The sequence below is a fragment of the Mustela erminea genome, chromosome 20 (genome assembly GCF_009829155.1).
Source record: "Mustela erminea isolate mMusErm1 chromosome 20, mMusErm1.Pri, whole genome shotgun sequence".
NCBI classification, from domain to species: Eukaryota; Metazoa; Chordata; class Mammalia; order Carnivora; family Mustelidae; genus Mustela; species Mustela erminea.
Window position 1 is genome coordinate 2,132,342 of NC_045633.1, and position 13,113 is coordinate 2,145,454.

A 13,113-nucleotide genomic window follows, 5' to 3' on the forward strand; every position below is an offset into this window, starting at 1 on the left:
AGAGTGAACATCAGAGGGTGTGGAGACGGGAAAGGAGGTACCTTCGGCCTCTGCGTTCTACCAGCTTGAAAACCGCGACTCAGATGAAAGTGCCTTCGGGGCAGGCTCTCTCCCTTTTCTCTTAGGGACCCTTGGGCCCGGGACACTGCTGATGTTCTGGAAATGTCTGCAGGACGCATGGGCCAGTGTTGTTTAAACCTGCACATGGGGGTGGGGGCTGGAGCCTGGGCGTCTCAGTCCGTGAAGCGCCGGTTCCCGTCTCAGGTCATGGTGTCAGGGTCCCGGGATCGAGCCCTGCGTTGGGCTCCCTGCTCAGCGGGGGTCAGCTTCTCGCTCCCCCGCTGCCCCCCCCGCTCATTCTTCTTCCCTCTGTCTCTCTCAGATAAATACAACCTTAAAACCAGACCAACCAACCTGCACCCAGCACTGGATCCTCCCTCCTGCGTCTAGCGCGTTGCCCCAACCGGCTGCTTCACACCCGAGCGTGGCTCCCCGTGCCGCTCGGCCAGCAGGCCTTGTCCACCTGGCTTCACCCACTTGTCTGACCTCCTCTCACACCACGGGGCACGGCTCCACCCAGACAGTCTCAGTCATTCCTATTTCCATCCCTCTCTCCTGTCACAGGGCCTTTGCCCACGCTATTCCCGCCCAAACTCACGTAGCCTCGTTGTGCTCACCCTTCAGATCCCAGCTCACTTCCTCAGGGAAGCCCTTCTGACTTCTCTGACCACATCAAACCTCCGCCCACAGCCTGCCACCAACTTCCATGCCCTGGTCACCAGCGTGATCTTCTGACCATTTGGTAAACATCTGTTTGCCCCGCCAGAGGCGAGCTCCCTGAGGGCAGAAACTCTATCTGATCTGCTAGACCTTTGTGTCCCCAAAGCCCGGCGCAGTGCCTGATGCACAGCAGGAGCTCAGTCCAGATGGAATGTTTAAATAAGGAACTGCACGCGGGCAGCTATGTCGATACAGGACGTCAGAAATGGACACTTTAGACACTGGGCACTACTGCGAGACTCCCGGGATTCAGAGTAAGGAAGCGTTTTTACAATGATAACCCCATCTTTTTGCCCTTGCCTCACCCCTGTCCATCAGAATCCATCTAGAACTGACCCTCTGTGGTCCTGAGGCAATACGGTCCAGGCGAGTCATCCATTTGCCCGGAGAGCTCAAACCGAATGAAGCCCTTGGTCAGGGCCTGTCCAATACTTGGCTAGAACTTGTCTCTCCTTACGGGGTCCCATTAGAGCAGGACCAAGCCCACTGAACTCTCCACCCTGGGAGAACCTGGAGCCTCTTTCAGCACCTCCTGCGGCCTTGTGTTCAGAAGATTCACATCCTCGGCAACTTTCACAGAAGGCCGCCTGGAAGTCACGTGGCCTCCACCTCCTTGGGCTCAGGAGCAGAGGCAAAAGCCCAGGGAGGCCAAGCCGCCCAGTCTTCCTGGAGCTCGGCTTCCTCTCCTATGTGCCTGTCATTTCCCACCTACGTTCTGTCACGCAGCCTCTGATCCTTCTGCTCTCCATGGTGCTGAGGCGTCCTGGAGAGCGTCCTGGGGGCAGTGGAAACGTGGGACCAGCATGGTACTGGGCCACACCCTAGCTTCTCACCACCGCAATGGCATGCAAAATGACCACAAACTCTTTACAACGTGACTCTGCCACTCCTCCCATCCAGAAGCGGAGTCCGTATGTCCACGCCCTCACTGAGGCCGCTGAGAAGACGCCCTCAGTCTGGGCCACGTGACACGCTTTGGCCAATGGGAAAGCACGCAGGTGCAGCTCGCCACACTTGGGGGTCCCGCCGCATGAAGGAGCCAGGCGTGCCCGGTCTCCCCACCACCCTGGCCAACAGCCTCCCGACCACTGGACGCAGGAGAGAAGGCACCTGAGGTCATTCGGTCGCCAGCCCATCTGCCAGCAGACCAGACCCGTGCACAGGCCCAGGAGGGGCCCAGCCAAGCCAGTGAATTATGAGCCCATCGTGGAGTAAACAGCGGTGGGCTGAAGCTGCTCAGGTTTTGGTTGGTTTGGTCTGCGGCAGAAGCTAACCGATACACTCCTTTCCATCCTGAGCCCGCGTTCAAACGTCCCCTCCTCAGAGAGGCCTTCCCTGACCGCTCCGCTCAAATGGCACCCCCCTCCCTGCTTTATTTTCCATCACCACACTTGTCGCTATCCCACAATGTATTCTCCAGTCCTTTGCCTCCGTGTTTTCTTGTCTTTTCCCCTAAGATGGAAGCTCCCTGAGGGAAGGAGCTCTGTCGCCTCTGTGCACTGCTGTAGCCCTCAGAGCCGAGAACAGTACCTGGAAAATAGATGATCAATAAAAGTTTTTTTTTTTCTTTTTAAATCAATGATGGATCAAACAGTAGGTATTCAGTGGATGAGCACGGGTAAATGAATCCAAGTAAGATCACGGAGTTTCACCCAATTCATAGTTAATGGTAAGCCGACATTTATTGATCATCTATTATGTACAAAGCCCTGTCCTTGGACCTGGAGATCCCGGGGTCAACACAGAGCAGAATATCTCTGGGAGACACGGCTGAGAAGACAGACAATCAGCCCATAACAGACAAAGGATCGTTCCAGAGAGTAAGGAATGCCATGAAGACAAGAAGGCATGGGGAGGGGGTGACTGAGGGGAGCAGCGGAGGTCAGGGAGGGCATCTCTGAGGGGAAGCGTGGGAGCTGAGGCCCGGCTGCTATTCCTCAGTATTCCTGGAAGAACATTCCAGGCAGAGAGGACGGCGAGGGTGCAGGCTCGGGATGGGAACAAAACTGATGACCAAGGGACAGCAGTGGCGGGAAATGAGGCCGGAAGGGCTGGACGCATCCGAGATCACGCCACGAAGCCCGATTTTCTTCTCTCCGCGGTGGGGAGCCTCTGGAGGGTTAGACTTTGAAGAAGGGGGCTGACTCGATCCCCTCACCTGGGTCGGGGGTTGGGCTCTCCAGGGAGACCAGGGAGGGGGCCGTTGTGATATAAGGTGCGCTGGACAAGGGGTGGCCCTTCTGAAAACGGAGGGAAGTGGCCAGAGGCAGGACCTGTTCTGAAGACGGCACCGCCGGGACGCTCAGTGGCTTGTACGGAAGTGAGAGAAGGAGACGATGTTTCTGACCCAGGCGACAGGGTGGCTGTGGGGACCGATCCCAAGACGCAGAGTGCACGGAGTTGGAGGAGGGGGAAATGTCACCTCCTCCGGGGGGGAAACAGGAGCGCCCCCTCCCCCCACCAGCCTCTCCCCAGCCGCCCCTTTGCTGGTCTGGCCCACGGAGCCGCAAGGACATCTAATTCGGGGTTGCTCCCAAAGCACCCGCTCTCCTGTTTGAGCTCATATTCACGCTCCGTATTCATTTTCCTCTGGTGTATCAATTAGTATTTATATAAATGGAAATTAATTTTGTTATTTCTCTCCCACGTTTCAACTCTCTCAGCTACTTTCCTATTCATCACTGCTGATATTTGCAAAACGCCCAAAATTAGTGTCATCTGCAAATTAGCAAGTCATATATCCCCTTTCAAAACATTAATAGGATTGGCCATATTTACCAACCCCGGCGCGTTCCCCCCGGGTCACGTTATCAAAGTGCTCTCCATTTGCACAGGCTGGTGAAGTGGGTTTAGGAATTTAGAGACAGTGGGGGTGGGGGGACAGGGGAACAAAAAGGTTCAGAGAAGAGCGAATCGGAAATCACACGCGTCCAAACGTGGAGAGAGGCTCGGTCAGGAGGTTCTTCTTAATACTGAGTAGAGAAGCAGAGACACCGCGGGTTCCTTACAGCCAAAAGGGCTATGAGCTCTGCTCCTGGCCATCACTCCCGAAGGGACTGGAATACATTGCTGAGAAAGGTCAGAGCCGGTTCAGCAGGAAGGACATTTACAGACAGCATCTTTGGGGAAATCATCAGATGAAGGGGACAGTGGCGGCTTCCGGGCCAACCTTCCTCCCTTTCCTCCCTGGCTGGGGCACTCACACCCCCAGCAAGAGCGTGACAGCGGTAGCGGGGCGCGCTGACCCCTCGCCTGGGACTCTGGGGATGGGCTCTGACTCAGGCTGGCCAAACCATGTTCAGCATCTCACCTCTGCCCCCGCCCCACCGCGGGGAGCCACGGTGATTGGTTTATGGATGGGCACGTGATCCAAGCCAGGACCGGGAGACCTGATTCCCCGCCCACTGTTGGCCTCAGTGGGAACAGAGTTCTTGTGCGGACGGGGTCCCAACGGGAGGGAAGGTGAGAGAGAGAGAGACAGGGCAGAGGGCGGGAGGGAGCCACCAAGGCCACCACTGGACAGAATAAGAACTGAGTGGTCGGGGAGATAGGGCAGGGGAAGCCTCAGTGCGGTGCGTGTGCGGGAGGTGAAACCAAGCCCCACACCGGGCTCTTGCCTGCCCAAGGCTAGTTCTAGCAATTGTGCGGCAGTCTCGGCGTCACTGAGGAAGAAAGCGCGCGTTCTGGAAGGTAAGGAGCCGGACGGCTTCAAAGGCAGCATCTTCCCTCTTCTAAGAGGGAAACTGTCTTCCTGCGGTGAGGGAGGGAGAGAGGGTCCTTCCTACATGGGTGGGCTTCCGGAGGAGGAGGCAGGTGATAGCGAGGCCTCCAGAGGGGTGTGAAGGATGCTGTGGGCACTGCCCGGGTCCCACGCCCCCCTCCCCGGAACCGAAGGGCTCATTCCTCCAGTGGAGCAGAGTGTTGAGGGCTGAGGGCTCACAGGGTGCACCGCCCTTGGCCTTGCCCCCTCCTAGGCACAGCCCACAACCTTGAGACATGTAGATACGGGCGTAGAAAGGCCTGGGCCCCTCACTCAAGACCTCTCCAAGGGGTCTTTGCAGCTCCAGAGCTGGCAGAGGCCTTGAGGGGACTCACGAGGCCCAATCCCTCCCTCTGCCCAGCCCACCTGCCACCCCCCTCAAGAGCACGCCCCAGGGGACTCCAGCGGGTGTGACTGCAAACAGAGGGCGACAGAGTCTCCTGAACAAGGAAGGGGAAGGGGACCAGTGAGCCAGGACCTCGGACCCGAAGATGCCCCGGACACAGCGCAGGTGCTGGCGGCCGGCGCAGGGAGGGAGGGAGGACCTGGCTGGAAGGGTCAGCAGGGAAAAGAAGAGGGAACGGAATCAGTGAAGCCCAGATGGGATCTGCTCCGAGGCCACAAACTAGCAGCGGGCTGGCTGAACATACGTGTTTTGTTTGGCTCATAGGGTGTTTTAAAATATTACAAAATTAGTCACCAACACTTAAAAATTTGGAGGTTTCACATAAATATCCAGATTTCTGTCTTCTCAGAAGACCCAGCACCCTGGGCGAGGCTTCCTGCCGCCCCCGCCCCACCTGGAACAGGGAAGAGCCCTGCTCTCCCTGCGCACGGGCCTGAGTTTGAGTGCCCTTCCGGAAAGGCCGACTGCAGGGAGGCAGCCCTCCTCTGAAGCGATACGGACCTGGCGGGGCCAGTGGACCCAGTCAGGGCTGTGTCAGCCCCCACTCCTCCCGCGGCTTGGCATCTCTGGACAACGTACAACCTGCCCAACGGTCCAAGGGAATGCCTGCCCCAAGTGGGCCATGACTCCCCCTGGCCCCTGATGGTCCTCCTGCCCCTGGACACTGTCCCCAGAGAGGATACTCACAGATCCCGTGGTAGATGCCTGGCTCTGGCGTGGTTACGTCGGGGGCAGGCGGAAGGGATGGCGGCTCAAGCTCCAGGACCTGTGTGCGGGTTGGGGGAGGGGCAGAGGGAAAGGAGGTGATTTTAGTGATACCCGCACAGCTGGCTGGACACGCTCCCCAAGGATTTATGCACCCCGAGCCCCAGGTAACCCCTTCTGTCTTTTCTTGCACTGTCTGCCACTGTGGAAACTCCAGGATGGGTAACATGGGCAGACCTAGAAACCCCCCGTTCTGGTCTGAGTCCCCGCCAGCCACTCTTTCGGGTAGGGGAGGAGTCTGACACCACCAGCTAAGGTGATGATTTTCTGGAACAGGGAAGGACCCAACAGATGCGTCCTAGGGAGCCGGAGGAAGGAGGGAGGGGGCGGGGAGGGGCGGAGGGCAGGAAGGAGGGGAGATTCAACCGCAGAGAGCGGCTCTCAACCCAACGGGTGTGGGAAGCCAGGATGGCGCAGCCCCGATCCAGAGGCAGCCGGCGTGGGCCGGCACACGGCACTGTATACATTTGGCTCATCAGACCCCACGCTGTCAGCTGGGACGTCGCAGACGAGGAAGCTGAGGAGTGAAAGGTAGGGAAGATGGTTGCCCGGATGCAAGAGTTTGGTGGGGATGGTGTTTCGGTCCCAGGAACAACAGTGCCCTCAGCCCGGCCCCTGAGGCCCTTCCTTGCCTGGCCCTGGGGAGAAGGGTGAGGAAGGCCTGCCAGGAGGATCCACGATGCCCAGCAACCTCGGGTCACCAGGGAGAGGCCGCTGCCTGGCACCCCGTGCCTTCTCCTGCCTTCTCTGCCTCCTTGCCTTCCCAGAGCCTTCGGGATCTCTCCCTGGTGGGTGCGCTGAGCTGCGTACCCAGACAGGTAGGATGCAGCTCCAGCCCTGTCACTTTCTCGGGGTGAGCCACTAGCCTCCCAGAGAACTTGGGTTCCCTGTCTCAGAGACAGACTGAAGGATTCCTCCCTGTCCCTCACAGGCTGGACGTGATCAGCGACCATGAGAAGCATTCGGAAAGGGCTGGGCACATGAAAGGCTTCAAGGTCAGCTCCTGACTGGACACCCATGGATCCAATCCAGACCACAGACGCGCTGGGGCTCACAGAAGGTTTGAGAGCTTTCCCACTTAGTTGCCAACAGTTTTTAATTGGGACATTTCCCACAAAAACCCAGATTTCTGGCTTCTCTCGAGAAAAATCAGGACAACTATCAACATGAACTACAACTCCTGTGTGTCCTGAGAAGCAGGGAGCTCAGTGACCCGCAGTCTTGCACAATACCCTGCCAGGCCCCTGTGGGCTCTCACCCGTGAACACCGGGGGACCTGCACCCCAACAGCCTCATGACCTTGCCAGGCCCTGCCTTCCGACCTTCGGTCTCCAGCTGTACGCACTCCCTCCCACACCCCCTGTAACCATCTCCTCTTTCTCCTTAGGGCCTCAAGGCCATCCAAGGGGGCCCTGGGTCTCCAGATTCCTGATCCTTCACTTGGATGGGTCCTTTCCCTAAGGGTCGTCTTTTAGTTCTTAAAAAATTGCTTTATTGGGCGCCTGGGTGGCTCAGTTGGTTAAGCAACTGCCTTCGGCTCAGGTCATGATCCCAGGGTCCCGCATCAGGCTCCCAGCTCCGCAGGGAGTCTGCGTCTCCCTCTGACCTTCTCCCGTCTCATGTTCTCTCTCACTCTCTCTCCCAAATAAGTATTTTTTTTTTTAAATTGCTTTATCAAGTTAGAAACACACACTTCGGAGTCCTGCATGCAAGTTCTAGCCTGGTTACACACAGCGGTAGCGCTGGGTGTCCTTGGGCAAGTCACTTAACCTGTCTGAGCCTTGGTTTCCTAAATGGGGATACTGACGGTCTCTACCTGCAAGGGTAGTTCACACGAGACAACATGGAGCTCCACCCCTGGATCACCACACGTGTAAGGGAAACCAGGGCTGAGATGATCATTATTTTAATTCTAAGCCTGCCTATTCAAAGCGTTTCTAGTCCTCTCCATCAAAAACAACAGTGAGTGATCAAAACACAACCCAAAGCAAAAATTCCCCCGAGACTACCAACCTCTAAATTACAGAGACGACGCAGAACTGATTTCTCCTAGCTTTGATTAAAATTTGAATACTTTCTTCACTTTGCTTTTAAAAAAAAAAATAAAAAAATAAAACATAATTAGAGAATGAAATATGACATAGAGGACCAAAAAATGAAGTAGAAAAATGGGAAATGTCAAAACAGTAGCACCAACAGCTTAAAGGCTATCCATCTTCATTCCGCCCGCTGCACGCGGAGTCAGGAGGAGAAATCTCTCTGGGGGGGGCCTCCCCTCCCTGCCAGTCCTACCCGGTCCTCAGCCCACGGGCCGGCCTGGGTGTAGGGCCTGTCTTCTCCCTCGCTGCCGGCAGTGCTGGGTCTCCTGGGCGTCTCCTCGCTCTGCAAGCTGTAGGGGCTCTCCGGGTCCACGTCAAATGTCTCATCTGAGCAGAATATGGCCTCCAGGATGAGCTCATCGGTTGTGAACAAGATGGTGTCTCCAAAGTGCTCTGGTGCTGGATGGGATACCACAGAGACAAGAAGAGTCACCTGGCCCCAAATCCCAGTGGTCTGGACAGCAGGAACCCAGACCTCTCTGTGCTGTAAGTCCCCACCCACCGGACAGCTCCTGATTTGGGTTAGGAAGCCTTCCTTGTTATTATTTACGCACTTGCAAGTGAAATTCATATGCCCGAGGAACCACTTAGACCTAATGAACGGATCTAGCGTAACGAGCGTCATTGTGATCCGTCGGGAAATGAGATGCTTCTTAGGTGTGGGGGAGGCGACTTAGCAGATGCTGTTGGGGCCCCACCCAGGTGCCTGCTGATCCCTTTCTGAGGGCTGGAGGCTTGCCTGGAAGGGCGTGGGAGTTACACCCCCAACCTGGGGAGCCCTGCTGCTCTGCCTTAAGGCAGGACAGATCCTGCAACTTCTGTTCCAGAGCTCCCTTTGGGATCAGGGTGAGACGCAGCCTCCCCCAACCACTATCCTGGCCCGGCGTCTCCCGGTTCCTATCCCGGTGCGCCTCCTGGCACCAGAGGCTCTCCTGGGAGCACCCCCCTCAAGAACTCGCTGCAGAAGAACTCCCCCTTCTCCGACTCGGGCGCTAGGGAAGCTGAGTAAGGCCGGTGCCCGGCGGGGGGGGGGTGTGTGTAAATGAGATCAGCGGGTGCACCCCCCGCGCTGCACAAAGCGAGGAGTGAGCCAGGCCCAGGAAGAGGAGAGACCCATCTGTCACCGGCTAGTTTCTCCTCAGAGCCTCAGCGGGTAGCAGGTAGGGGCTTCCGGGACATTCTTATGGACATACTCTACCTCCCGTCAGGGTCCCCGAGGCCTTGGCGATTTCTCCTTTAAAGATGCACTGCGCGTCTAACAGCATGGTGATGTCCTTCACGCCACGGAAGGAATGTATCCGAGATTTATTGTAGTTCCAAATCCGGATCAGGGCGACTTGGCAAGGCTGCACGAAGTCTATGGAGATGGAGTGAGGCTTGCCCAGGGTGAAAGGGGCCAGCCAGACGTGCATGTCATCCTGGGTCCTGTTCACCCCGTCGATGAGGTTGCTGACCACGCGGGGGTCCTTCCCGTAAGCTGGTAAAACATTGATGTCGGGGGGGTCCGCACGGATGTTTGCGATCTGCACCGGCTCCCCCTCGGAACTGAATATTTCTATTCCGTTAAGGCCGACATAATGCCTGTCCCCCCACGTCGACTTGATTTCAATGACCAGGCGCCGTCCGTAAGGCAAGACGGGGATTTCGAAGTCACTGCCATCGTCCGCCTCTGCGGAGCTGTCGTCCGGCCCTCTCCTGGGCTCCGGCTTCTCCTCCTCCCCTGGGGGCAGCTGGTCACCGCGGCGGCTGTCCTTCTGCTGCCGCAGAAAGTCGTCCAGGATGTCCCCCTGCAGTTCCATGTTGGAGATGCGTCCGCGGTGGGAGCGGTCAAAGGCGCTGAGGGAGTCCCAGGACTCGTGCAGCAAATGCTCCTGCTCGCTGCACCACCGGGACCGTGGCGGCGTCTCGGTGGACTGAGTGTCTTCTGGAAGAACACAGGACAGGGGAAGCCCCATTAGTGGCCTGTGTGCAAGCAGGGAACCTTTATGGATGGTCCCAACTGGGGCGGCTCTCAGCTAGGTGAGGGTCGCTCTAAGGGGGACATTCTAGAAATCAGGGTGGCTGCTCTTGGCTCTCTCACAATGCCTGGAGGCCCCATGGGCCTTGGACAGGTGGGATCAGGGTGTTCATCGTCTGCCCTGCCTGGGGACCGTTGGGACCACCTGTCACACGCCAACATTCAGGTTGGTAAAAAAAAAAAAAAATCGACGCTACCCAAGTCTAGAATCTGGTTGTTTTGCCAAAAGCAAAGCAATTTTCAATATACCTTGGATATTCTGAGAGGGAGACCCCACCCCACCCCCATGCAAGCCAAGGGCAGACCTTTTTACTGTCTGAGGACCTTGGCAGGAAGCCATTCTGCATGTCAGAGACTCACAGGACGGTGGGGGTGGAGGGGTGGCGGGGGCCATGCCTGAGTCAGCCACCAGCAGGGCGGCCAGGGGGCTGTCGCGTCATGTGACTCGGACGGGGTTTTCAAAGGCTGTCTAACGGCAGGTGGAACGCTCTGGGGAAAAAAGCCCACTACGCGCTCTCTGGGCTGCGGCAGAGCCTGGCCCGGGGCCGTGTGCGCCGACGTGTTAATACGCTCCTCTCTGGGTAGTGGAGAGAAAACACTTCCAGCTTCTTCTTGGTCCCCTGATCTTCTGAGTTCTCCAGATGTATTATTTTATAATCAGGCGAAAGTGCTAGAAGGGACACCGACGACACAGGTCAGAGTGTACCCCTATGCGTGGCTAGGCTGGCTTCGAGAACGGAAGCCTGCATCCCCAGCACGTGGAGAGTGCAGGCCTGGCCCTCAGAGGTGGCTCGAAAGGCCACAGTCTCCTCCTTGTGGAAGAGTAAAGCCCCAGCGGGCGCCGCCACAGTGGCCTGTCCTCACAGCCATGCCACGGCCAACTGCCACGTGAGGGTCATTCTGGAAAACCGGCAGCTGATGACACGGACGTTCTGTTTCTCCTCCTTTCATACTGGACTGTGCCCCACACTCCGTTTTCCGCCTGTCTCCTGGGGGACCTGGCTCCATCAATTACCCTCTCTCTCCAGAACCCTCCATCACCCCCTCCCCGCGGGCACCTTGCTCTCTCTCACTACAGACACGCATAAATCTCTCCTACCGGAAAGAAAAAAGGAAGCCGGGCCTGATCTCGTGGCTTCCTCCAGCTGCGCCCGATTCCCTCCCTCCCGTGGCCGCACCCCCGTGCCCTCCGGGCTTCCACCTCCCTCAACACCGGCAACCTGGGGCCCTGTTGTGCAGTTACTGGTTTGGCCCACCCAAGTCCCACCTGCCCTTCTCCTGATCTTCTTTTGGGGATCACCCCCCCCCCCCCACCATCCAGATTAAGCAAGTGCTGACAGCATCTTCCAGGCTGGGAAAGGAATTACAGACAAGGGGCTGCTTCGATTGGCGCCTCCAGGTGGCAGGACGTTGGCCGTGGGTGGGCAGTGCAGGTGGTCGATTTGCTGCACTTTGGGGGGAGCCTGCCTGACAATGAAGCCAACACAGGGAATGTGGGCCAAGAGATGGAGACAGAGAGTCCTGATGACATCATGTGAGCCCCTGGTTGCCGCCATGCCTGAAGTCAAACCCCTGGCGGCTTTCCATCCCTTGCCTTCCTAAGAGTCCTGTAATTCCCACAACCCTTCACTGAGCTGACTTTCTGCAAGTACACGATGACTCTGAGTACTCAAGCTTTTTCTCAGTCCTCCTGCTTGACATCCCAGGCAAAGCTCTTCCATTAGACAGTCTCTTGTCTGCCGGCTCAGGAGTGTTTGCACTTCTGGGCTCTCTCCATGGCTGCGACTGCCTGCCTCCCCATGCCGGAGCCCTGTCCTGAGCTTCTGCCTGACCCCATCTGGTCCTCTCTCAGTAATACCCTCCCTCCTTGACCTTACCCTGCCAGCTCCTGGCTGCCAGGTAGGCACTGCTCCAATTTCTAGGTCAAGTTCTGGCTTCTCTCTCCTAGCCACGACCTTCAGTTCCAAAGCCCCCTCCGAAGGTGCAGACATACCCACTGTGTGCCTGAAAGGGAACTGATCACCAACGCCTCCAGCTGGCTTGTTGTCTCCATTAGCTGGGAATGAAGATCATCTAGTTCCTCGCCACGGCCTCCCCCAACCTGGCCCTCAGTGTGGTCCTTCTGGCTTCTCTAACCTCCCCTCACACCTTCTCCCTAATGATCAGCTCCACTGTGTGGGCCTTTCTGTTCCATGGACACGAGTCTCTTCCTGCCTAGCCTTGCTGTGCCCTCTGCCAGTTACGCTCTTCTCTTGGATCTCCAAGTGCTGGTCCTTCTTGGCCCATCCTCCTCGGGGAGGACTTCTTTGTGCCACTCCCTGCTGTGTCCCAGCGCCTGGCATAAAACGTGTGGCACAGATGTGCTTAGTCCAAGTCTGCCAGCCCAGCGATGGACGGCTGGCATCACCATTGCGTAGCGCCTGGGCTGAGGCCTGGGGGCCGAGGGACTCCCTCTCCACCTGCCAGCTCTGGTACACCTGTCTTCCCCCTCTCCCCACTTCTCATCGGCCATTAAAGAAGACCCCAGGAGATCCTTCCTTTCCTCCAGGTGTGAGGCTTTAACATCTGGCAGAGGAACTTCCATATGGATCATCATGACATTAGTTTATCGGCATCTGATTCGCATTGACTGAAATGAACGGCCTGGGTTGGTCTGTACGTGAGCCGAGGAGAGTGAACAGACGTCGTCTGTCAGGGACCCAGCCTGTGTGTCTTGGTCTGGGCGGACGAGAGAGGCAGGACTCTGTTCTCATTCTGTGCCTGCTTTCTGATTTTTTCTCCCCGAGATGTATATGTGGGGTTCTGAAAGCAGAGAGGTGCAGGCTTTCTCCTGGACCTCTTGGATGTGAGAGCAGGCTGGGGGTCCACGTTTCCCTCTGTCTGCAGCAGAACACACCACCTGCCAGTCCCCAGGAGTAGGAGCTTTGCCTTGTCTGTATCAACATTCCTGCCCACTTGGAATGCTTGGAATGGACATCAGAAAGCCAGTCCTTTAATCTGCAGTCGACACAGTCTGGGGGAAGGGGAGCCGCCAGTATAAGATGACTTATACTAGTATAAGGTGACTTATATGTATAAGGTAGCCTTGAAACTACCCCTTGGTGGAGGTAAACAGGAACTTGTAAAAATCAACGGCGCCACCGAGAGACACACGCTAATCGCTCCTGAAACGGGAAACGAGAATGAAGGCAGGGAGACGCGACCGAGCTGCGTGTGTTCACCGCGCACTGGCCTCCGGCCGCGGCCGATTGGACGGGGGGCAGACACCTAAACCACCTTGGCCAAT

At 57.2% G+C, this 13,113-nt stretch overlaps 1 protein-coding gene across 3 annotated transcripts in view; it reads right to left on the reverse strand.

Annotated features, from left to right (window-relative positions):
• KIAA0556 (KIAA0556 ortholog) overlaps positions 1 to 13,113 on the reverse strand; it is a 172,712-nt gene that overhangs the window by 16,401 nt on the left and 143,198 nt on the right. For all 3 annotated transcript variants that reach the window (XM_032328072.1, XM_032328073.1, XM_032328074.1), the window contains exons 17-19: positions 9,009 to 9,734; positions 8,004 to 8,209; positions 5,634 to 5,712 (exon numbers count right to left, since the gene is read on the reverse strand). In XM_032328072.1, the coding sequence (XP_032183963.1) occupies positions 5,634 to 5,712; positions 8,004 to 8,209; positions 9,009 to 9,734 (1,011 nt within the window). The remainder of the gene's footprint in view (positions 1 to 5,633; positions 5,713 to 8,003; positions 8,210 to 9,008; positions 9,735 to 13,113) is intronic.